We start from the raw sequence: 27,301 nt of genomic DNA on the forward strand, positions 1-27,301 counted from the left end.
AGAGATTCCAGACCAAGAAGATGAAGAAGCTCAACCTACCTCTCATTCTGAAGGAAACATTTCTATTCCCTCAGTGCATTAAGGTGATGTCCATTGTGAAGAGTTTATCTGATGGAGATAAGGATGTTGCCAAGTTTTAGAAGGACATCTTAACATGTTGTAATTAGTTTAGATTTTATAAAACATGTATTTTGTATGCCCAGGAAAATGAATGTCTGAGTCATGGTTTCCATATAAATAAAAGAAAAATCAAAACCACAAATAAGCCTATGAACAACATAATTATATAAGTCTTTCTAACATAGAATGCACTTGGGTTTGTAAAAATTAAAAGACAATATTACGTGATTTTTTAAAGCCAGGCAATGACAATTTTAAAGTTTTTTTTTTACTTTATTTTTAATTTTTAACACTATTTTAGATGTCCCCATCCCCACTTTTGCCCACAATTTTAAATTTATATGTGATTCAAAAGCTTACATATTTAATTTGTATTTGTTTCACTGAACTATACAATAAAATGTGTGACCTGATGCAGGTTGTTTTCTAGAACTCTATTTGAAAGATGAAGACAAAAGAGAAAAGTTTTATTTATTCCACTTTAAAAAAAGGAATTTTTCATTTAATAAGATGATTTACAGTCCACAGAAGGTTGTTTTATATTTCTCCTTGCTACCTTCAGTTCCCTTGTGATTCGTATAATTGCTTTCCAAATTTAGCAAAGGAATATCTCAAAAAATAAAATAATTGGAAAGGCAATATTTATATTCATAAAAAGGATGAAAGTAAAAGCCAATACAGGAGTAGAAAATTTGAAAAATTAGACCATGAAGAAAAGAATATATTAGTAGATGAAAATAAAAATACAGGCATTCTTTAATTTACAATTATTAAGTTTCTGAATTAACAAACTACTAAAAGAGTGTTGATAGTATTCTGAAGCCTCAAATGTAAAGAGAATTTAAACAAGGAGTTGATGATAGTTAGGTAGTAGCAACCTTGACACATTATTAAACCGTATCCCACATCTAAATCACATTGTAAAGATGAGGACCCAGGAGAATATAAAAACCAAATTATTGAAGCTGCATATTTGGAGTCAGTTCTTTCCTTACAGAAAAAGAAAAAAAAAAAAAAAAACAAAACGAAACAACTTCTATAGTCAATGACTAGGAGGTTCCCAAAGGACTAGAAAACTACTGAAAAAGAAAAATGACCTGTCAGGTGATAATTAAAATTACCTGTAGGCTTAGCATTGGTGGTGTACCACAATCCCTAGCATGCAATGGAGACATCTAGTACGATGCCTCTTTCCTCACAAAAATCCATATTTCAATGAGGTTACTTGGTAATATTTTCCATGGAACTATATTTCTTATTTTACACTGAAAATGAAGAGATGAATGGTAGTTTCTTTATTTTTAAAATGCCTTGGAAGTCAACTTTACAGAATATATTTCTTCAATAACCCAAGGAGTCAGGGGAGGAAAAAAATCAGACATGGTATATAAATAATAACCAGTGAAGAAAATATAACAAGTATAGAGATGAAGGAAAATTGAAGGGCAGAAATATAAATGCTGCAATTTTAGCTCCATTTTTTCTCCTGAATGATGTTGAATGCAACAATTAACATGGCACTAACCTCCACCCACACTTTTCATTGGCTCAGTGGGAGCTCTTCACAGAGCTACAATTATGAGCTGCACATAACACAAAATTGTTAACTTGCTCATTTACCATCTCTCCTATTCCCTAAATATTTTATCTCATCTACTAATGTGAAAGTTCCACTGACATCAAATGCAAATACTTTGGCTTAAGAGCTATATTTATATACATCCCATATGAACATGAAAGATAAATCTCATATCTATGATTAAAATGTCTTATACACACTTGAATCGTTGTCTTACATATCCACTAGTCTGAATAAAAATACCAGTCACTATGTATAAACACATTACGATGCTAAAAATGTATTGTGGGAATGTTGTCCACATTAAGGCCTGAGGTAAGGAGAGAAAGATACTTTTGCCTGATAATACAGGGTGGGCAAAAGTAGGTTTACAGTTGTAACACAAATAAGGCGATAATTTAATGAGTAATAATACAAGAATAAACAATGTGTTTCTTGTACTCACAACTGTAAACCTACGTTTGCCAACCCTCCTGTATAATTACTATAGGCTCAGTGACATTTTCCATTTTTTCCAAGCTTCATCTTTAATTTTAAAATTGCTGTTACTAGTGATTATAACAGAAATGGCATAAATGACTCAGCGCACCACCTTTTAAATCTCCGTAGCCACTCTCTCCTTGTCTAGTTCATGTTCTTTAAAACATTTCAACTGAATTAACTAATCATCATTATTTCAAAATTCATCTTGAAATGAAGAGGTTTTCTCAATAATTCCTAAAAGCCTTCCCTAATGGACATGTCATCCTTTATGTAATACCAGTGTTTGTTTATATCCTAGCTGCATAAAAATCTCTCTTCTCTTCCCCATTATATGAGTGTTGCTCTTTTTATACTATTTAGGGATAAAATACGAGTAAACTACTACGATTATTATTTCAGAAATGAGCAGAGATAATGGAGGGCATATACATGACATGTTAAGAAGAATGTGGCTGTTAAGAAATCTTGGGTCCTCAGAATTTCAAATTTAAGCCACTGTGTATTTTTTCTTTGTATGCTAACAATTCTTTTACAGCCCAAATCATCAGCCCCCAAAAAAGTAATATGTGTTTTCGTATCTACCATGGAAAACATTGAAGAGAACGGTGCCTCCAAACAATGAACCAAGCCTTTGATGTGAAGGCCTGTCTCTATGGTCTCAGAATGGTTTGTTCTCTTCGGATGTGACAAGAACATCATCAGTTGATATGAATAATTTTGACCTTCTATTAATATATATTTGAAACTTGCAATCATTTTTCTAGAATAGATTTTAACCTCACGTCACCTTCCAGCCCAGAAAGCCTGGAAAGTCTTCTGAATAAATTCTAAACTCTGTTAAGGTGGCTCGAAGCCTCCGAAAGTACTCACCATACCCCTTCTTTACCAGCTTCTTTCTAGTGCTCATATTTTGTTACTTCCCTCATGTTTTCCATTTTTCAGTCAAGTGGACTCTTTCAAAAATAAAGTAAAAACCATTGTTTCCTGACTCCATACATTTGCACATTCCCTTCAGTTCAACTGAAATGTCTTTCAACCCTACCTTCCCCTAAAAAAATCCTCCTGTTTTTAGACTCAGCATATGCCATCTTTTTCATGATGACTTCCATATTCCATGTAATACTTTGTTCATAAGTCTGTATGTCATGGTATTTAACATGCTTACCCTGATTTGCAGATAATAAATTCATGTAGGTTTGGGTGTAAATTTTATTTATCCTTTTATTATAAACTAGAGACCCGGTGCACAAATTTGTGCACAGGTGGGATCCCTGGCTGGGATTGGGCCAATTGGGGCCGGCCAGCTGGGCGGGAGGGACCGCGGGAGGTTGGCTGGCCATGGGAGGTTGGCTGTGGGAATGCACTGACCACCAGGGAGCAGCTCCTGCATTGAGTGCTTGCCCCCTGGTGGTCAGTGTGCATCATAGCTACTGTCCGGTCATCCGGTCGTAATGGTCACTTAGGCTTTTATATATAAAGATCTCAAAAGAATATACAAATATGCTTGTATGAAGCAAGCAATCAATAAATATAGTTGAACTAATTTTCCTTTGTAAAATGCTAGGTGATATGGTTCTTTTACTTATTCTTTAATTCGTTAATGTTTACTAAACATCAATTATATGCCAGGCAATGAGTATATAGTGGCAAACTAAACATTGTCACTTTGCTCATGAAATTTACAATCTAGTATCTTACCTTATAATAGATAAATATGCAAATTGACCGCACCTTCGCTACGTCTTGGGCACCAGCGGGGAGCCTGCGCCCCGATTGCAGGAAACCACTGGGGGTCGGCTCCTGCGATTGGTAGCAGGGACACTGGGGTGTGGCGGAGCCCAAGGCCAGGAAAGCTGCCCGAGGCTTTCCCGGCCTTGGGCACCAGCGGGGAGCCTGCGGCCAATCGCAGGAAACCACTGGGGGTCGGCTCCTGCGATCGGTAGCAGGGACGCTGGGTGCGGCCGAGCCCAAGGCCACTGCCCAGGGCCAAGCCCCGACCCTGAAAGAAGGCAGAAGGCGGTGGCCACAGCCAAGGCCTGGGTCCCTGGTGCAGGCAGCCAGGTGAATGAAGGTCTATTGCACGAATCTTCGTGCAAACGGGCTACTAGTTATAATATAGTGTAATATATAAAGCACTGGCTGATTGTGGCCTGGGCTTCAGTTTGAGCTCCTAGAAATATCATTATTTGACTGGATGCAACTTATTCAATAATATCAATATCAATGCTGTTGGGTTTTTTTTTTTTTTTTTTTTCACAAACCAAATACATGCATGTAGGTATTTGCTAAGTAATTATACAATAGTCATAAAGAAATAGACATAAACCAATTGCTAAATAGTCAGGTATTGCATGTTTTAAAAATTCTTGTGGCACATCAGTGTGCTGGGGCACACCAGTGGAAAAATCTCTGCTTTGGGTAAATGATGACCATATTGGAAAATCCTGGGCAGGATTTCCCCAGCGTTGTAAGTCTTCTCTCCACCCATGTTTTACTCAGTCAGGCTGTCATGATGGAGAAGAGCACTTTCCTCTAATAAGTTCAGTGCTCTCAGAAGAAAGTGAAGACACTAAATAATGGCTAAATTATAGAGTGTCATTTTTTTTGATAAATATTAAAGAGAGTTATTCACAAAGTCACTCACAAAGTCCATAGTTCAGTATGTAAGGGATTCCAGAGCCGGAATTGCATGACCCAAGCATTATCAATTACCTTAGGAGGAGAAAATCCCCGAAAGACTGACTAAACATGGACCTTGATCCACTTTTGTCAACCCTATTCGATAGTTATTTCAAAAACTCTCTACTCTTCTCAGACGTTCTTTGGTCCTAGCACATGTAGGACATTATCAAAATTATGGAAGCCTTCCAACGGAATCTCCCTCAATCTCTTCACAGATTCTACAAACCTACCTGCAACGGTGTCCATCATCTCTTTTTCAGGTTCCATGGAAGGAAGTATCCTTCTCTCACCAAGGCCTATCTTGCCACCTATTCTCCAAATCCCTCTTCCCTCACCTGCCTTCCTGGTAACCATATGCTATCTCTTACAGCTTCTACTATATCTTCAACCCTCCATCTCTGCTAGCTACTTCTTCCCAGGATGTAAACATGCTCAAGTCTCCTTAGAACACCATAAACTGCCCATCTTTGGAGAAGTATGTTCGGAATTCCCAGGTTAGTTTAAATACCTTAATTATGCATTATGTACTTTCCTTCATAGTGTTTATAACTATTTTAATTTAGAAATAATTCCACAAATACCAATAACTGCAGTAAGGTACTGATGGTCTTGAATACTGTTTTATCTTTAACTAGTAGCCCATTTGCAGGAAAATCCTGCAAGTGGCTGTTGCGGCCGCGTGCGCTGCCACTGCCGCCGCCTTTGCGGCCACGGCGCCTGCACCCGCTCGCCACTGCCACCCGCCCCGCTCCACCCCGTTCCACCCCGCCCCGCCCCGCCCGGGCTTTCCCTCTGGCAGCCACCTTGCTTTCTGCTTTTCCTCCCTCTTCCTTCTAAGTTGTCTTCAGTCTTCACTCCTCCCTCTCTCAGCGTATGCAAATTAACTGCCATCTTTGTTGGGTAATTTGCATACTCGCCCTAATTGGCTGGTGGGTGTGGCTTTGGCTGGTGGGCGTGGCTTGGGCGTAGCAAAGGTGCGGTCAATTTGCATATTACTGTTTTATTAGGTAGGATGCTTAGCAAATACAGTACTTGGTACATAGTAGCCACTTGACATGAAACCATATAATGAAAGAATGAATGTATAGGAATGTATATTCTCTCCCTCTCCTTCCCTTCCTCCCTCCCTCCCTCCTTACCTCCTTTCCCCACCCACATAGACTATTCTAAAACAAATGGCTTTCATAACTATTGGTAACAAAATTTTCTGCTTAGCTTTAAAAGCAGCAGCAGCAGTAAGGTGATTTTTTTATTATTTGGGGAGTGGTACAGGAAGGAGTGGCAGAGAGGAAAAAAGAGAGGGCCCATGATGGTAGTCACTGTCTCCTAGGTATGGCAGAGTACAGAGCCTCCATTCTCCTCCTGGTAGGCCCTCACCTGTCATCTACACAGCCCACGGAAAGCAACAACCTTACATGCAGCCACTGCTTGTTAACTGAATGGAAAAACATTATGCCTTACATTAAAGATCTATATCCATCTTGTATTATCACTTTATTATGTAACTAGTGACCTGGTGCCTGGATTCGTGCATATTGAAAGGAAATTAATTAGAAGATTCATGCAGTAATTATGTTATTGCAAAAAATTACATGTCAAAATAGTATATATAATATAGTATTATAAAATTGAAATACAAAATATTTTAATATCGCTATTTGCCCCTTCTCTATAATAGAAGTGTCAGAGGTGAAAGAAAATTAGTAAAATGTATATGAAAATAATATACAAATTGATTAATAAATTAACAATAACAACATGATATAAAAACAACAAAGACATGATATAAAAATAACAAAACATGATATGAAACAATATTGATAAAAATAATGATTGATAAATTGATTAATAAATAAACAACAACATGATATAACAACAACAAAGTGCCAATACTTGGTCTTCAGATACATCTGGTGTCGTGTGTGATTGGCACCAGTGAGAACTTTATATGTATCAAGCATGTGCAAGCTAATGTTTATTTTTAAATTGCCAGTGTGCATCATATGTACCGGCCGGTCAGTCAGTCAGATGGTCAGATGGACATACGATCGATCACTTAGCCTTTTATATATATAGATTATTTGTCATAGTGCATCGCAACAATTCATTTGCAGAGTTCAAAACTGAATTCAGTATAAAAACTGAGGAGTGAATATTTGTGTGCACGTGCACACACCTGCACACACACACATGCATTTAAAGTAGAAGCCAAATAGAAATAAAAATAAAAATACTAGTAGTCTTTTGTGGTAGAGATGATTTTCATGGACCCCCCCTACATATACAAATTTGGCATTGATTTAGTTGCATTAAAGATAAGACCAGTAGAGAGCACTACATGCACTTATAAAATATTCTTTCAAGTACTAACTAGTAACAAACAACATTGAGTGAAAAAAATGTTTCTCATTTTAATTTTTACTTATATTTTTCACCAATTAGAATCAATGTGCTATTTTGTTTGAAAGGTAAAGTACTTAAACATTCTCATTTTATTTGGTGAAAATAAAAGACAATCAAATATCTAAAAGTAGATTTTTTTTAGATTTTTGCTTTAAAAAAATTTTAACTTGCTTTAGACATATATGCTGGTAGCTTCCTAGTTGAAAAATATGGTAATCATTGTTGACTTACTAAATTGCTGAATGCTATTTCATACCAAATATTTTAAACATAATTAAATGGTCTATGGCAACTAGTTGTTTTCCCAATCACTTTGGCATTTTCGGTTTTAGAAACTCAATTAAATATCACATTACTATTGAGCTATCAGTTGGCATGTGATAGAATGCATACAATGAAGCAAAAATGAAATGGCCACAGGCATTATAACCTGGAAGCATATTACTGAAAATGGCCATATTATACAAAAGTACAGGGCCATAACTGAATGAAATTCATGCTTTTAAATATGATGTAAAAAGAAAAATGTTTCATTTGTAGCACTGTTTGAGATGGCGAAGACCTAAAAACACCTTAAAGTGCATTGACATGAAACAATTTGAATGGAATTTTATGAAGCTAAAAAGGATTATTTAATCTATATGTGTTGACATGAAGATATCATTAGATACAATAACCAAGGTGTAAAATACGGTGTATAGTAATGCTATCTGAATTTTTGAAAAGATGTGTCTGTATGTATGGATTTTCTGGAAGAGTACACACACTAAAAGAACCCTGTTAACATTGGTTTCATGTGGTGAGTGGGCCTTTGTAATACCCTTTGGGAATTTTTTCCATGTGCATTATTTTACACTTAAAGTATCTAAACAAAAATCCTGTTAAAAAGAGAACACATATACTATATCAAATATTAAATAGAATACTTTACTTGCCTATCCTAGATAAAAATGGCAGAGATGTGCTTGCTTTCTTCATTTGTTTGAGATTGCTTTGATTTGGGGTTAAATAAAAACATGTGTTTGGCTTGATTAACCACTACTGATCTATGCAAAATCCAGGTGACAGGAACTTGAAGATATTCAGAAATAAAGCCATCCTTATTTGTCTCAATTTTTCTCATCCTAGTAAAATTCTCAAGAGGCCAAAATAAAGCCATAATGTTATTTATTATGTAAGTAAATGCTTTGAGCAAGAAGTAAAATTAAGAAATCTTTCACAGAGGAAACTTCTCAGAGACAATGCACTTCAGGAAGCAGATGTACCTTGCCTAACTGCAGACTTGGGGAATGGCATAGTAAGACTATAAGCATCAGAAAGTCCCACCTACATGTACAAGGAGTTAAGGGCCAGAAAGGCAGGGAAGGCAGAGAATCTGAGAGTGATGAACTTATTTTAACAGCATAATTTGATCCCACTGATAAGTTTTAAGAAAAATATAATTTATGCTTCAGGTTGGGCCCAGCATATCAGACTTAAATGCAAACTAATTAAAATTGCAGTAATCTTTGCTTTACATTAGAGCATCGGAAGACAAAAATAAGAGTTTGGAAGTCTCTTTTGAATGTGCTATCCATACTAATGATGCATTTTGCTCTTAAACTTGCTAATTACTGACATGCATGTCCCTCAGCACAACTAAATTATGTTACTAGCCTCAATTCCTGTCCTGCGTCATAATCTGGGAAGAGTTTGAAGGTGGCCTTTTCATCTATTTCTGCTGAATATCCTTAATCAATTTCATTGTACTAGAATTAGAAATAAATAAGTTTAGTTGGATTTAAAATATAAAGTCAGAAATTGAGGTGATTTAAGAAAAAAAAAAGCCACTTAATCCATATTGTAAATGAAGCTAAAGTCCCAAACAAATGAACAATGTGATTTTTTCCAAGGTCAAGGTAATAGCAAAATAGATACTCAATTATAATGATCATATCCCTCCTTTTTCTTTAGTTTCTCATGAAATATCTTTGAAGATTCTGGTTCACCAGTTAGCAATCTTTCAATTAAAAATTGCGAAGAGTAGCTTTCTACGCAAAGGTTTAATATTTTATTATCTACATACAGGAAAGACATATCTCCAAGTTTCTCCTGAAAGTGAACGTAAAGGGCCTCCAGCAAGCCTTCACAGAATCCAGACTTTCCTTCTTTCCTGTATACCTTTAACACATACACATTTATAATATCACTGATTCTTATTGATACATTTTATAATTAATTCTATGCTTTTTCATTGATGCTTCTATTTCCTTTCCAAAAATTTTATAAACTCCTCAAAAATAACTTGAACATCTTTATTTCTTCTAACTCCATTTCAGGTCCAGTATCCTAGTCAGTACTCCATCAAGTACAGTGTAGATTTGTTACTTTAATTCTTTTTTCCATCATGTACAATGTGACTTGTTTTCTGACCATGCTAAAGTAGCCTCCTCCACTGCTGCACATTTCATCAGAACTTCCTATTTTTGTGTGTGGACTTTGTGGTATCCTGGTAAATGTTTGACAACTGGCTTTCCAGAGGGGGGCAGACTATACTGTATATTGTATTTCCCAATCACCATGGCATAAATACCCCCACCATGGCCAATAGGAAGATACCAATATGCTGTCACTAAAAGTGATGTTGGGACAAGATGCACACAGTTGGGTTTTGAATAACAGTGTGAACAGGCTTTAGCATATCACTGTGTGCTGTCCTTACTACTACTTAGGATTACCAGATTTATTATGTATTTGTATTTTATGTCTCCCAACATAAAAACTAGGCTCCATAAAGACAGACAATCTTAACATCTTTAACATTGAATCTCCGCAGGCACAGAAAAACTCCTGGCATATAGCAGGTCCATAATAAACATGTGTTGGGTAAGAATAATTTTTTACTAAAAATCTTCAATTTTTAATGTACCACAGTAATGATGATACAATTTTTTAAACTAATAAAGATTTTGAGTTCTAAAAGTTTAGAAATACCTCTTGAATATATGTGAGAAAAAAGATGAGTCCAGAGTTACTTTAAAAAATCATTTTATCTTGCCTCTCTTTTATCATGTGGGCTTTCCCAGTGCTGTCAATATGAAGTTGGGATGCATAAAGAAAAATAAAAAAAATTGTGAGCTTTAAAAAAAAATCTATCATAACTTCAAACTTTGAAATTAGAAAATTTGCATTTCCAACTAAAACAAAAACATCATTTTATATTCTACTAGAGGCCCAGTGCATGAAAATTCATGCACTGGAGGGGGGGGGAGTCCCTCAGCCCGGCCTGCCCCCTCTCACAGTCCAGGAGCCCTCAGGGGCAGGAGGCGACCCAGTGATCAGGGGAAGGCGATGCCCCATCACACCTCTGCTGCTGCCACTGCCAGCAGCGCAAGCCTCAGCAAGCCCTGGTTACTGAGCCTCGGGTGGTGCTGGGCTGCTGGGGGGCTGTGGGGACTGAGGGACTCCAGAGGCAGGCATGCAGAGCAGCCAGGCCCACCTGGGGACTGAGGGGACTGGGCGCTACCATCATGTGGCTGTGGGCACCGCCATCTTTGAGGGAGTCAATTAGCATATTTCCTCCTTATTGGCTGTGGGTGCCACCATCTTTGCAACAGCGTGAGGGTCAATTAGTATATTCTCTCTTTATTAGATAGGATGAGTTAAGTAGGCCTAAATAAAACACCAAGTATCACATGATCGCACTCATATGTAGAATCCAAGTAACAAAATAAACGAATGAATGGGGTGGATCCAGAGACTCGAAACATGGAACAGAGTGCAGAATCTCATATGGAAGGTGGGGGAGGGTGGGTGAGTGCCAGGTTATGAAGGCCTGGGGTAGGGGTGGGATGGAGGGGGTCAATTAGGGAAAAAAAGGAACATATATAATACTTTAACAATAAAGAATTATTTAAAATAAATAAAAATAAACCACCCTAGTATCAAAAAGACTTTGCACCTATTATATGTACTATTCCCTATGGCAGAATCAGAGTAAAAGTTAATTATTATACTTATTAGAAGCCTGGTGCATGAAATTCGTGCACAGGGGGTGTGTGTCCCTCAGCCCAGCCTGCACCCTCTCCAATCTGGAACCCCTTGAGGAATATCCAACTGCCCATTTAGCAGTCGAACATCCCTCTTGCAATCCAGGACTACTGGCTCCCAACTGCTCACCTGCCTGCCTGCCTGCCTGATTGCTCCTAACTGCTTCTGCCTGCCATCCTGATCACCCCCTAACCACTCCCCTCCCAGCCTGATCGATGCCTAACTGCTCCCCTGCTGGCCCAATTGCCCCTAACTGCCTTCCCCTGCCGGCCTGGTTGCCCTTAACTGCCCTCCCCTGCCAGCCTGGTCGTCCCCAGCTGCCCTCCCCTGCAGGCCTGGTTGCCCCCAACTGCCCTCCCATGCAGGCCCGGTTGCCCCCAACTTCCCTCCTCTGCATGCCTGGTCACCCCTAACTTCCCTCCCCTGCCAGCCTGGTCAACCCTAACTGCCCTCCCCTGCCAGCCTGGTCAACCCTAACTGCCATCCCCTGCAGGTCTGGTCCCCCCAACTGCCCTCGCCTGCAGGCCTGGTTGCCCCCAACTGCCCTCCTCTGCAGGCCTGGTTGCCCCCAACTGCCCTCCGCTGCAGGCCCAGTCGCCCCCAACTTCCCTCCTCTGCCGACCTGGTCACCCCTAACTGCCCTCCCCTGCAGGCTTGATCGCCCCTAACTGCCCTCCCCTGCAGGCCTGGTTGCACCCAACTGCCCTCCCCTATAGGCCTGGTCCCTCCCAACTGCCCTCCCCTGCTGGCCTGATTGCCCACAACTGCCCTCCCCTGCTGGCCATCTTGTGTCTACATGGGGGTGGCCATCTTTTACCACATGGGGACGGCCATCTTGTGTGTTGGAGTGATGGTCAATTTGCATATTACCTCTTTATTATATAGGATGATTTGCATGACAACTGGTAATCCTATCTAATAAAGAGGGAATATGCTAATTGACCCTTACACCATTGCAAAGATGGTGGTGCCCACAGCCAATAAGCAGGGAATATGCTAATTGACTGCCCTGCCCTCAAAGATGGCGGCACCCACAGCCACAAGAAGGTGGAGCCCGGTCTCCTTAGCTCCGCCAGGGCAGCAGACGCACAGCAAGGCCGGGCCCATCCCTAGGCGGGCCCAGCCTTGCCGTGTGCCTGCCTCCAGAGTACCCCAGTCCCCTTAGCCCTTCAGCCACCCAGGGCCAGCCCAAGGCACAGGCAAGCCTCAGATGGTAGCTGTCCAGCTACCCAGGGCCACCTGAGGCTCAGGTAATCAGGGCCAGCCGAGGCTTGCGCTGCCGGCAGTGGCAGCAGCAGTGGTGTGATGGGGCATCACCTTCCCCTGATCACCGGGTCACCTCTCGCCCCTGAGGGCTCCCAGACTGTGAGAGGGGGCAGTCTGGGCTGAGGGAACCCCCTCCTGTGCATGAATTTTCATGCACTGAGCCTCTAGTATAAAATAATGCAAATAAAACCCTACAACTTAGGAATTATTCAGATGACAGATATTTTTTCTCTCAGGGCTCTTTTCCATTTCTTTTGAAAGAAATAAAAATAATTAGAATTTACTGTTAATATTTACATTTCATCTTCAATTTTCTAATATCCAACTCTGAATTAGTAACTCTTCATTTTATTCTGTTAGTAATTTTTAATGCAGATGCTGCAACACAGTTTTTTCTTGTTTTTTTTTCTCAGCCCAGATTGCATTTGTACATTTCCTTCTACGGTGGACACAAAGTTATTAATGAAAAAGTTCATTCTATTTCTGCTAATTATACTATCGCCATCTGACTCTCAATGGCTGTCTTTAGGTTTGTTTTTCTTATACTCCAAATTGAACTACCTGTTTTACTCAAACATGCAACATGCAACATGCCTGCTCTCCTGTCCCTGGCTTTACTCTCCTACTTCTGGGAATGCCCTTCTCCTTAGCTCTGTCTTTTGTGATTCTGTCATTATTCTAGACCCAATTCAAATGTCAAATTGTTCATTCTTTGCATAGTACTTTGTCACTCATTACTCTCTTTCTTGTTTATTACTTTGTTTACCGTCTCTTTCTCCCCAGCACAATCAGGGCCTCTTCTTGTTCACTGAAACCCCAGTGCCTAAAACAGTGCATAGATGGTAAGTACATTAAGTATTTGTTGAATGAGCAGAAAAAAAAATAGTTATCAAACCAATCTAAGGATAAAATAAATACAGTAAAATTCTCTATAGATAATGGTTTAAAAAATAACCACCTATATCCATTTGTGTTCCAAAGTATAGGTTGGCACTTCAGCTTAATCTAGTGTTATTTTGACAAAGCTGTGAGAATTACTGGTAAGGAAGACAACGTGATATTTTGAATCAGTCAAAAATAATTTCTAACACCAAAGACTGAAAGAATTCCAGTTTGAAGGTGTTATTTTCCTCATATGTAACTGTGCTTGTTATACTCCATTTATAATCTCACTAAACACATTTTTTGGTATGCTAACATTTTATGCGAACCTCTTGATTTTGTCACATAATTAAAAAAGATTCAATGAAGTAAAAAAGACCTTAATGTAGCTTTGAATGCTTTTTTTTAAACAAGAACAGATTTTATATTTCGAAGTAGAAAGTCATTTTAATATTAACCTATATAAAATGAAACCTGTATCATAGTTTTTTTTTCTACTTTAACTTAAATTTCCTATATGCATTCTCCCTCTTTTAAATATATCTCAAACATTACAACAAAAGAGAAAGGAACTCTGAAATACAATGCTGAAATCATGAAATCTTCAAAAGTACAAAATAAAGTCTTTTAAATTTTTTTTATTATTTTTTTAAATGTATTTTCATTGACTTTAAAGGGAGAGGAAGGTCAAGGGAGAGAGAGAGAGAGAGAAACATAAATCATCTGCCGCCTACCTGTCCGCCTCCCGCTGGGGATCTAGCCTGCAAGCTGGGCAGCAGCAACCTCTCAGTGCGGAGGACAGAGGATGATGCTCAATCCCCTGAGCCACTCTGGCCAGGCTGAAGTCTTTTTCTTTCTTTTTAAAATATATTTTGATTGATTTCAGAGAGGAAGGGAGAGGGAGAGAGAGATAGAAACATCAATGATGAGAGAGAATCATTGATCGGCTGCTTCTTGCATGCCCTCCATTGGGGATAGAGCTCGAAACCCGGGCAGGTGCCCTGACCGGGAATTGAACTGGTGACCTCCTAGTTCCCGGGTCGATACTCAACCACTGAGTACACCTGGCTGGGCTAAAGTCTTTTTCTTAATGAACAGCATAGGCACTACTAAACAGGTGTTACTTAACCTCTGAGCTAAATTGCTTAGCCTCTGCGTCTCAGTTTTGCTTATCTATAAAATGAAATAACAATACTACTTTTTCTGGGTTGAAAAGAGGAGGAAAGAGAAAGCCTAGCATGATGCCTGGCACATATAAAGTGCTTAGTAGGTATATATTGAATGAATGAATTCCATTAAAAACACAGGTGCCAATGAGCTAAATTAATATATACAGTTTAATGAAAAATAGTAATTAATGATTGCATAACCAAATAGCTAAAAGTATAATCATATATGTTTTAACAATTCCCTGATTAATACACAATCAACAGAGCAGCATAAATATGAATAGATCAAGTACATTGACCTTGAAACACTATGGGTGGCATAGGAGTGGTCCAAGCAATTATTCAAGAGACCTAAGTATGGTCACATCTACCCAAGCAAAAGAAGAGATTACAGAAATTTTCTTATGTCTTAAATAGAAATTCACATATGTTATTGGAGAGATAGTAGTTAGTTATTCATACTTCATTAAAAAATAAATCTTAACAGATAATGATTGTTTATTACTCATTTCTTATACCTGCATAGGCACCAGCTAAAGGCATTGAAGTTCTCGCTATTAGAAATAATAACCAATTAATGTATGGTTATTCATGCTTCCTCTTACTTTCCCTTTCAGTCTCTACAAAAACCCTACATTGTCAATGCAGTAAGAATGATAGAACAAATTTTCAATTAGGGAGCTCAAGGCATAAGTCTAGAAACATACTATTAAACGTTTGGTGTTGGGGCGACATTAGAAAACAAAGATAAAAATCCATCATGGGCCTTACAATCTCAGATTTGTGTTGAAATAGGTACAATTATGGCTTTTAGAGTTATGAATGAAGCTGCTCAAATACATATTCATAATAAAGTATGTTCTTAAAGAACTTCATTAGTAGCCAGGGGATTTGTATGTTCTTTTCATCCTCAATTATTGAATGAGGGTTGACATTTTGTGCAAGGCCTTGGAACATACTATGCTTTTATTGTGCACAACTCAACTTCTTTCTGTTGTTTTCTTTAGGGGATGTGAATAATGATAATCAAGCGGAATTGTTGCTTCTTCCTCAGTCCCATAGTACTTCCTTTCTGTGATGCTTAGAGCACTGGCTGCATAGCTTACTCATTTGTCTCCCAGCCTGGACCCAGCACTGCCCAGGGACAGGGCGACATCTCATTAATCTCTGCAAGGCCAGAGCCTAGCCGAGTGCTTGCCACACAGTTCAGGTGGGATGTTTCTTTGCTGTATGTATAAATTTATATATGCCTTACTTTTTCAAAGTACATTCAGACCCTCACAAAACACAGCAAGATTGAAAGGTAGAATTAGTTTCCTCTTTTACAGACTCTCGGTGAGAGTGAAGGTTATTCCCATGTTTGACAGATGAGGAAACTGGGGATCATTGAGGAATCATGTGATTTTTAAAGGAAAGATAACTAAGACTTGAATTTCAAGATCAGGATCTTTCTAAAACACTCAGTGAAAATATAGGCACATTGAACTATTTCAGGGATGTCTTTAAGGTCTGTAGGATGTATGGCCATTTTTTTTTACTTTCTCAAATCATTGGTGAAATCTTGTTTCCTTTTTAAAAAAATGTAGACCAATGTCCCAGCCAGTGTGGTTCAGCAGTTGAGCATCAATCTGTGAACCAGAAGATGGCGGTTCAATTCCCAGGGCACATGCCTGGGTTGTGGGCTCAATCCCCAGTAGGGGGTGTACAGGAGGCAGCTGATCAATGATTCTCTCTCATCAGTGGTGTTTCTATCTCTCTCTTCCTCTCTGAAATCAATACAAATATATTAAAAATAAGTAAAATAAATAAAAATGTAGGCCATGGATGCAAAACATCTCCAGAAATCATCCATTTTGTCATCAGAAGACAATGATATGGATCATATACAAATATTTTGCTTTAAAACAGAATGTATTGCTGGCCAAAAACAATTCTGCTCTGTTCTAGGGAAGGGAATGGAGGCAGCTTTGTCCTTTCCAATCCTAAACCCATTCTGCTTATATAAGATTTCTATATACTTGATTTCTTCACCAGGAAACGAGTCCCTACAGTCGCAACATAGTGAAAGCAGTTGAAGGGGTCCCAGCCAGTACCTGAAGGTTTTAGTAACTGAATTCTGATCAACGGACTCTAAAGTCACCTTTTTAATAACATCACATCCCACTACATCATAAGCTACAGGAAAGTAGGAACTGTATGCAGTTCCTAAATCAGGCCACGGCACATGGCATGTAACACTCCTAGTTCTCTATTCCTGACACACATGCTCATAAGTGACAACTGAATAACCCCTGGCTGCATAGATCAGCCTGAAAACCTGCTAGGGACATGTTTTACAAACTTAGTAATGGAACTTCTCTTCGTGTTTTTTTTTTTATTTAAACCCATTTTTAAGAAGTTTGCTTTTAAGGTAAGTTATTTTCTAGGCAATACACTCAGGTCTTTCATGGAGACCTAGGGATGGAACCCTGGCCTTAAGTCAGTTATCTTGATACTGTTATAAGTCAACATTCCAAAAACAAAATAATAATAATAATAATAACAGAAATTAACAGCAACTACATGTAAATCCCAACATTTCTGAACTAGAAGCATTTTCTCCCCAGGGGATGGGATTACAGGTTTGACAAATTCTCTTAATCTGAAAAAAAAAAAAAAAAATCACCTCTCTACCTCCCTGCCCCCATCCCTCTTCCACCTTCTCCCTTCCCCCGCGGGGCACGCATCCTCGGACCCTCTCCTTTCACTGCAAAGTTGAAAGAAAGCAGCACACCCGCTGCACCCCTGTATGCTCCTGGGGCTGGAACAGCGGAGTTCCCGGCGAGCCTTCCCTCCCGAGCCGGCGACGCCGCAGCTCCGGTACCTGCTCAGCCTCGCGCGGCATCTGAAGGTCTGTCCGCAGCCGAACAGTTGCGTCTCCATCTGGCTGCCAACCCACCCAAGCTTTCTTCTCCTCCACCGCCGCCACCTCCCCTCCTTCCCCCCGCTCCTTCCCCTCCTCTCCGTCTTCCCTCCCCACCCCCGCCCCCAATCTCCTCCTCTTTTTCTCACTAAAAACGGTTGCTGCCGCTGGAGCCGAGCGTCACTTGGGCTCCCACCGCAGACATGGCGACACTGACAGTGGTCCAGCCGCTCACTCTGGACAGAGGTAAGGGGGCGACTCGCCCGCCAGGCCATTGCCTCCCCTCTGCCTGCTCTTCGGTCCCCGCCAACTGCCACCGGGACAGGCGGACATGCTCGGGCGGGGGGGACGGAGCGAGCGAGCGAGCGAGCGAGCAAGGACGAGCGAAGAAGGCGAGGCGTTCGCGCTGAGAGCAGGAGACTTTCTTCCCCTTTCTCCGCCTGCCGCTCCCCGCCCGGCCGGCCGAGGGGTGCCTTCGCCGGCCCCGGAGCCCTCGCCGCCGCTCCCAGCCCCTCGCCCGGTCGCCTCGGGCCGCCGGCTTTGTGGGAGCGGATGCGCGGCGCCCGCCCGGGGCTCGGGGTTGCCGAGGGGCCGGGAGGAAGCTCGCCGTGCCGTGCCCGGCGGGGGCGCCTGCAGCCCGAGACCTGGAAAGCGCGGCTGCGGGGACCCGGGAAGGAGGAAGTTTGTCCCTGCGCCGGGGGCGATGGTCGGTCCAGCTCCCAGCGCCCTGGCAGCTGCCCGGGGGCGGGCCAGGCGCACCCCGGGGCCACGGGGCCAGGGCGCACGGCGGCGGGGCTGCGGCGGCGGGAGTTGCTCTTGGCCAAAAGGGCAACGCGTCGGAGCGCGGGCAGCGCGGTGCCCCGGCCGGGGGCGCATCGTCACTGCAGCCGAGTCCGGTTATTCCCGGCTCCGAAGGTGGAGGGGGTCGCATCCGCCCCCACCGCCCGGTGCTCTCCGGCAGTGGCAGCCCTCAGTGTCCCTTGCCCCGCCAGCCTCGTTCTCTCCCACCCGTGGCCGCCTGCCGCGGGGCCCGGGCTGCGGAATGCGCTGGGACGCGGCGCGGACCGGATTGAAATGCAACTTCTGACCTGCGACCCTGTGCGCCCAGCTCTCTGACTTGATGGGGAAGCGGTGTTTGCTTTCTCCCCAAGTCCTCCTCAAGGCCTGAGGGTGAAGACGGCCGCTCGGATCGGGGCCTCTCTGCTGCACCCGGGAGGGGTGAGACCTGTCACCGAGTGTTGGGTTCTCCTTCTGGCGTCCCCTGTCCAGTTGGGAAGGCGCTCGAGTCCCGCGACCCTGCAGCAGAGGACACCTGCTTGTCCCCCTCCGCAGCGGCCAGATTTAGGACCCTGGGTGGCCCTTTGGAAATGGTGTGTTCAGACGGAAATTATTTAGTTTGATGTGCCTCTAAAAATATTCTTTTTAGCGGCTTACACTGGACTGTGGGACAAGGCAAAAGAGCATCCTGCTGCGAGTACAGTGAAAAAGCCAGTGAGGTTTTTAATTTGGAGAGATTGTGGGTGACTTTAAGGCAATCTGTTGGCGCCAGAACAGATCTTATTTGGTGCCCATAGCAACTTGGCTTGGGGGTAAAAGTTGAAAAAAAAAGTATTTTTTTTATTTTGGGAAATGTTAATTTGCAAACTTGTAAATTAATAACAGTAGTAAAAGAACTCAGAAATCCATTGTATAACCCATGATTTCACTCCAATATCATCATCTGCACTAAGCAGGATAAATCCATTGCCACTAAGAGCCACACAGATGGCAAGCTACGAGAAATTATGTATTTTCTAAGTATTTCTGTTTTAATGTAATGAGCTCTTATATTGTCTCATTACTTAATCAGCCTTTAAATAGCTCAAGTAAATCGACTACAGTAGGAGAAAAATAAAACACACAACAAAACTCCAAGAAAATTGCATACCTGAGCAATTTATATACTACTACATACTACTGACAATATTTCACTTTTTGGTTTTACCTTAGCCTTTAGATGCCTCCCTCAGTTGTGGAGAGGAAATGCAATCTGACCAAGATCTCTTCTTAAAGTTTGTTCTTGTTCACAGCCAGGCTGTCCCTGTCCTTCCCAGTGTGATTAGTTTCATGCAGTAAGTAGCTCAAGAGGCAAGCTGGGAGAGACAGTGGTTGTAGCTGAATAAATTAATTCACCAACAGCTCAGTGCCAAGTCTGTAATTTACTGATGATGGGTTATTGGTAGGATTGCTATGCATGAAGTCAATATATAAAAGTATTTTTTTTATCTCTGTCATTAAAATATAATTAATTGATTAATTTCATCATTAAACTGATGAAATAAAGAATTCTGAAGAAAAAAAAAAAAAGAGTCTCTTAAAAGACGAAGCCAAATACTACTTATCTGGGTCCTAGTTGTAACTCTGATACTTTGGATGAGTCAGTTAGTCTCTCTGGGCATCAGGTTTCCACTGTGCAACATAAGGAGTTTGGCTGAGATGATTCTGACACTGTGCAGCTTTAATTTGATTCATTAAAATTAGGACTCAGTTTCTGGTCACCCACTGGAAGACTTTTCAAGCTCACCCCAGTTGCCCAGGTTGTTTTGATGCCCTTTGATGTGCACTGAAGTCACCTGCTGCTTTGGCTCCATCAAAACATTTCTCACACTGTTGCATCTGGCTCCTCATTGAACAGAGCTCCTTCAAGGAAGAGACCATTTCTAAACTCATCTTTGTGTTCTCAGTGTCTGACCTTGTCCCTGATCACAGTAGAAAAATCACACATTAGTGTAAGTTAGTGTAAGTGAACTAAGGACTGCAGTAACTTAATCACCGTTAAAATATAGGGATTTGGTAGTGAGCTGAGGTGCAGTTTATAGATTCACAACATTTTGGCCCTGAAAAGGATGGCAGGGAGAACACAGGCCGGCAGTTTAACGTTTCGTTTTCCCTACATACTTGACAATTACTATCAGTTGCCATAGCTCACCAAGGCTGTGACTACTAACCACGGGGGATTGCAGCAGGTGGGCAAAGGAGAGGGAGGAAGGAAGATGTTTGACAAAACCGCCAAGGACATCTCAGCAAACCTGAATCCATGTCCATAATTTGAGAGCCAGTTCTTTTTTAGCATCTTCATTTTTCAAACGAAAAACATGCAGGAAAGGACCGGATACTATTCTAGGTACTGGGAGATTTTACGTTACAATCTAATTTTTTCTTATTTGATGCCCTTTGGCACCATAAATTGATTTATCTGGAGTCTTCATGGCAAAGGTTTTAAGCAAACTGATCAAAGCTATGGATTGAAATTAAGATTTACTCCTCCCAGAATACAAAAGGTATCTGAAAGGAAGACACTCAGAGTATGTGCTAGCTTCTTGGGTCTTGTCTGGGAAGCAAGCCTTTGCCAGGACCAGGCTGGGCCCTGAAAGGGCAGTTTAAGGTTTTCACTTCTCTGTGCATGTCCTAAACTCTTTTCCATCTGCCATTAAGACCTCATAGTAACTTTGTGGAGGCCTCTGGGTAGCTATTGGCAGAATAGGTCCCTATTCATTCTGGTCCCAGTCCTGATGATTTTTCATTTATTTATTGTATGTCTACTATGTGTGAGACCCCACTATGGGATTGGCATACATGGTGAGCTAAACAGACATAATTCATCTTTGTTGTGATTAGAATCTACCCAGAGAGAAAGATTAAACACACACGCACACACACACACACAAATGCACACATATAAGCAAACCATTCATCATTTATTTATAACCTAATCTATACAAGATGCTGTAGGAATATCAGAAACAATGTTCCTGCTTTTATGGTCCTTAAGAGTCTAGTGGGAGAAACAGATAATAAGTAAGGAATTAATTAATTCAACAAATAAGTGTTGAGTGACAGCCTATGGCAAGCACGGTTTTAAGCAATGTGGCAGTACTAAAGAACAAAGCAGATAAAGTTCTAATGGAGTTTACATGTTAATGAAGGAGTTGCACATTGAACACATACATATACAACTATAAGTGCCAGTGAGAAAAATAAGACTGCATCCAAGAGAGCAGCGGAGGCTGCTGTTTGAAGTATGATAGTCAAGGAAGGCCCTCTGGGTTGGTGACATTTAAAAGACCTGATGAAACTTAGGAGCAAACTGTGCAGCTGTGCTCTGGAGAAGAACCTCCCGTGTGCACCCTGGGACCATCAAGGAAATTGTTGAGAAGACGTGAGCACAGCGGAGAGTCATAGAAACTGGGATGTGAGGAGTTGATAGCCAGGAGCTAAATGATGTAATTTATACATAGGATTTTAGATTAATTGAAAATATGCTCACAAGACAAGTAACATGACATAAGGCTAGAGGAAAATAGGGAAGGACCTATTTAGACAGTGTTGGTTAAGGAAGGCTCACTGAGAAAGCAACATTTAAACAATTCTGATGTATTAATAAGATCCTTAGGAAAAAAAGTATTCTGGAAAGAGGGAAGAATACACATAGGAGCAGTTTCATATGTACAACTCAGCTACTATCTCTTTAATACATCTATAACCAATCAAATGATTAAAAAATATTACCAAGGAATGATAACACTCTCTGTATCATTTCTTGGTTATAAGTATACCAAGAAAATCTATAGATCTGTGTTTTGCTTCTTTTTCCTAAGCTAAAGCATCATATGTTATAACTAGATTTTCAAATGTAAATTAAATAGATATCACTATGCATAAATTTACATGTGAAATCTAAGTAGTCATAATATGCGATATATTCATTTTCATCTTAATCCTGTCTAATAAAGAGGGAATATGCTAATTGACCCTCACACCATCGCAAAAGATGGCAGTGCCCACAGCCAATAAGGAGGGAATATCCTAATTGCCTGCCCTGCCCTCAAAGATGGCGGCACCCACAGCCAATAAGGAGGGAATATGCTAATTGACTGCCACGCCCTCAAAGATGGCAGTGTCCATAGCCACAAGATGACGGTGCCCAGTCCTCTCAGCCCCACTGGGGTGGCAGGCATGAGGCAAGGCTGGGCCCGCCCCCAGGCAGGCCCGGCCACTCTGTGCACCTGCCTCCAGAGTCCCTCGGGCCCAGGGCCGGCCCGAGGTGCAGTCAAGCCTCAGATGGTGGCTGCCCAGCCGCCCAGGGCCGGCCTGAGGCACATGCAGGCTTTGGATGGCAGCTGCCCAGCCGCCCAGGGCCGGCCTGAGGCACATGCAGGCTTTGGATGGCAGCTGCCCAGCCACCCAGGGCTGCCCAAGGCGCAGGTAACCAGGGCCAGCTGAGGCTTGCATTGCCAGCAGTGGCAGCAGCAGAGGTGTGATGGGGCGTCACCTTCCCCTGATCTCCGGGTCACCTCCTGCCCCTGAGGGCTCACAGACTGTGAGAGGCGGCATGCCGGGCTGAGGGAACCCCCTCCAGTGCATGATTTTTTATGCACTGGGCCTGTAGTATTTAATATTAGACAGTGATGTAGAAAGTAGCACTTGAAAGTTACCCTTGTGGCAAAGAAAAGATGCTGATAAGGAGATTAGTGTGGATCTTCTCTTCCAGAATTTAAAGCATTCACAGCAATTCTTCCCTACAGCATAGGTTAGTTTACCCAGATTTCAGTCTCTAAAATCAGAAATGACCTTCAGTTAAACTCAAGGGAACAAAGCAAGGTACCAGCCATGACACTCAACACCTTCATAACAAAGAACATGGGAATAGGTCACTATGTAAAAGACTTCATGGACTCAGACACTTTCTTAAGTCCATTCGCTCCAACACTCCTTTCACTTTCTATCTCAAGGTCAGAAAAAGGTAACGATAGAATTTTTCAAAATTTCACTTCTACCATTTCTCTCTAATTTTCAGCAGAATGGCTTAAAAATAATGGCTTATAAAAATAATACAAAGCCAATTTGTGGAGAGAAATGGATAATTAAGACAATTTTGAGGAGTAATTAATATTGTGCTATCTTAAATATTTGAGACTGTTTATGAAATGATCAGTAGCTTACAGTCTTCATTTGGTGCTTATATAAGAGAAAATGTTGTTGTCAACCGTCATCTAACTTTTCTGTGCATTCAATTCAACTTGGATAATTTGCGTAAGTTGTAAATGGAAATCTTGATTTCTTGGCTTCTAAAATGTCATACATCAAAATATTGATTAAACAACTCTTGATGTGTTTCCTCTTTAAAATTTTTGTCCTTTAAAAACTCTAAAACCAAGAACTTTTATGTTGTAGGTTTTGACCTTAGGGAGAAAAATAACACGAGAGCAAGAACTGAATGCAAATGAAAATCTCATGGCACTCCACTTTTCATAGCATTTGTGATACATTAAAAATTTTCTCTCTTCCTTTCACTTTTCAACACATGCAGAGCTTATTACTTTATGTATATCCAGATTCAAGCCTTGGGGCAAGCCCATAGCTTTTCTAATAAGCTGTACTCACCAGTTTTTATAAGATCTGTATTTGCCTGGAAATTGCTTTTGCTCACAGTCCAAAAGGACTTGCCCTTGCTCCCCTTCTCTCTCCTCTCGCTCCTTGTTAAGTTAGTGCTTATGTTGCTTTAAAAATATTTCCCCCAGTGATTGTGATGGGAAGGAAAGAGAGAGGGGCTGATTATATGTCATGTCTCTTGTCCTAAAGCCTTCTCACATCAGCAGTCAGATATGTTTTAGTCTACAAACATTAAGTGCTTGCTTGCTTGCCTTCTCATGTTTTCTGTAGGTATCACTAAACATTAAAAATTATTGAACTTTTGCTAAAAATAGCAAATCAATATTTGAGTGTTTATTTTTTCACTATGTAGTTCCTAGGCCATTTTCCAGGAGTCAGAATTCTGTCACATTTACCTTTTCTTTCCTTTTTGATAATGAAAAGTTAGAAAGAGAAGGACCCAAATTTCCAATTTCATTATTCGGGAAAGGTATTTTGCATTTAATGGGAGTCTTACACACAGCTTTAAAATGGAAAAGAAATTGAGAAATTAATGACAGAGCTTCCAGAAAAAGAAAAATAAATGTGGCAAGTACCTTCTAATGTGGTGTGTCAGCTATCTAAGCCCTAAGATGGATTTGGTGTGCTCTGCTCAGTTATGAAATTAATGATTTTGCTTTTGGAGTGTTTTTTTCAGGAATCACAAATAGGCAAAGGGGTCTATCAAGTGAGAAAATGTATACTGGATATTAGGTATTGCATTATAGGTACAAAGCCAATACCGCTTAGAGGTTTTTCTTTTTTAATTTTTATTTTAAGCCTTAATATTTTTTATTAGGATATAGTTTTCATCAGATCAGAGATGTAGAACCCAACACATTGTTTGGCATATAGTTGGCATACTCAACATTTGTCTTTTGGTTGAAGGAATGAATGAAGTTGATTTAGTTGGACCCAGTATCCTGAGAGTCATTCTTAATGGGAAAAAAAGCCTTCCAATCTATAATAATGCAATGGCTATCTTAGGTTGTTACCTTGCCTCTGTGTGTGTAGCAGACTCCTAAAAGTGGAAAGCTTTCCAGGGCCAAGAGAAGAGGCGAGGGGTTGGGGTTGGTGTTTGTAGCTCTACTTCCATTGCTTGAATGTGCATGCTGTCTTAACTGGTTATTAAATCCAGCGAGTTAATGCCAGAATACAACTGAAAAGGTTTAAAAAAAAGGTGGGTGGGTGGGGCCCCAGCAGAATTCCCACCCCCCACATACACAAGATACTCTGTTTCATCTTATTTATTTTTTAACTACAAATGGATGAATGATAAAGTTATGTCCTGATAAAGAAGTTAATGTGAATTTAATTTGAAATCACTCTGTATTTGCAAATGTAAGCATAACCTTAAAGTCATATTGATAGCCTTAAGGTCATACATATGATTGAGTTTACTAAGTAGTATGCTGGCTGAATTTGAAGACTTGCTAATAAAAATATATATAGTCAAGGACAACTTGGTAATTATGTTGATTGAGAATTATTTTGCTGTTATATTTAGATAGTTATTTGTCTTGGACAGAAAACTAGAACTTCTAACTTAAACTGGTGGTAATTTCCTCCTAAAAACATTATAGCTATTTCAAGTCCAACTGGTTTTGCTACTTTTGTTTACTTGCCTTATGTGTTAATAGTTAATATATTTTGGCATAATAAATTTTTTTCTATCAAAGAATTATCCTTACACAAAAAGGATAGAATAATGGGGATCACAGAATTGCAATAAGATTTAAATGCTCGAAGTAGATGGGAAAAAAAATAAAATGACAGCTGAGTTTTGGAGAATGGCAGAGAGACCACTGAAAATGGTTTTTGAAGACTATTGGAGAAGAGCAGTAATTGTTCACAGACAAATATTTTGGCTTCCAAAAAGGTGAGAAGGACACTGTAATCCAGTCTACCTGTCAGAAAAATCTTAAGGCACATTCATACAAGAGTGGGATATTGGCATTTAGAAAAGAAAGTGGTAATCCCACAGAGCGTACATGGGATCACTAAGGTTAGGTCTTGTCAAAATTTTAAGCATGCGCCATAGCCATACTAGACTCATGACATCACATTTCTGGTGGGAAATGCGGAGGTGTGTGAAGGGGATGGTTGATCCCTTGGGTTTCAAGTGGTTGAAACACTAAACCAAGGCAGTTTCCTTCTCTGTCTTATTCAACACTATTATCAATATCTAGCACTAGGGTAATAGAAGGTTTTTACAGGTGACCTAGAACTGGAAGGAAGAGCAAATGCTTTGACCAACCATATCACTGTTCTAAAATTCTACCTACCTTGAATGACAGTGTTAACAAACAAAATCCAACCGGGAACACTTAAAAATCTAATTGGCTTTATTAATTATTCTTGAATCTGGCAGCATCCCATGTAGCTACCAGAAAGGCGCACTTAAGAGCTGTACAAGATGGAAGGTGTTTGTAAGCAGAAAGAGGCTGACTAAGAAGTTAAAAAAGTAGATTGTTTTAGGCAGGGACAGCTTCCCTTAAGGGAAGGATGGGGGTTTAACCAGGCAGATGACCACACCAGTGTTGATCAGGAAATTCCAGATTGATTGGTTTAAAATTCCAGTCCTGGGAGAGGCTGTAACTGCAATCAGGTTACTTATTAAGTTTTTGTTTGGTGACATAGCTTAGCAAAAGTGCCTCCATTTTGGCTCGCTTGTGTGTGTGTGTGTGTGTGTGTGTGTGTGTGTGTGTAACAACAGGTTACAATAAAAGAGATAAAATTTAGTGGAAACGAAATGTGATTTTCATGGGCTATTCACTTTTCTTGTTTGTACTGCCCAGGAAACACCGCCCCACAGGACTCCACTCAAGCACATTGGAAACCTCCTACAGCGTCAGGCCATTGGGACAGTCCTAGGCTGGGGCAGGGGAGGCTTAGAATGGCAAACAGGCACGCCAGAGCCAGCCTGCCTGGATTGGAAACACTAGACTGTTTTCCAATCTGTGCTCTTATTTGTAAAATGGCAAATGATAAAAATAGGACAGACCTCACAGGAAGCTGGCTCTAAATAAGTTAATATATAGAAAGTACTTAGAACAGGCTTGACATATTAACTACTCAACAATGAAAATTATTTCATTGTTTACCTGTTTACTAGTATTTTAGTATTCTCTAGAAGCAGGGAGCATTTAGATGTGCCTGCAGGTCAAAACAAAAAGGTTCCTACTCACCTACTCTGCCAACCCACACTTCCCCCAAATCACTTCTTTCTTGATGCTCCAATAATACTCTTTTACATAACCCTGGGAGAGCACTTACTACACAAAGTTAAATTTTTCTTTTACACTGCTGTCACCCTGACACCATAAGTTATTCACA

At 40.7% G+C, this 27,301-nt stretch overlaps 1 protein-coding gene across 1 annotated transcript in view; it reads left to right on the forward strand.

The window, feature by feature from the left end:
- Positions 1-17,521: 17,521 nt before the first annotated feature.
- LIN7A (lin-7 homolog A, crumbs cell polarity complex component) overlaps positions 17,522-27,301 on the forward strand; it is a 143,530-nt gene continuing 133,750 nt past the window's right edge. The window contains exon 1 of the mRNA XM_008143811.3: positions 17,522-17,761. Within this exon, the coding sequence (XP_008142033.1) occupies positions 17,719-17,761 (43 nt within the window). The 5' untranslated portion in view covers positions 17,522-17,718. The remainder of the gene's footprint in view (positions 17,762-27,301) is intronic.

The sequence above is a fragment of the Eptesicus fuscus genome, chromosome 7 (assembly GCF_027574615.1).
Source record: "Eptesicus fuscus isolate TK198812 chromosome 7, DD_ASM_mEF_20220401, whole genome shotgun sequence".
Classification (NCBI taxonomy): domain Eukaryota; kingdom Metazoa; phylum Chordata; class Mammalia; order Chiroptera; family Vespertilionidae; genus Eptesicus; species Eptesicus fuscus.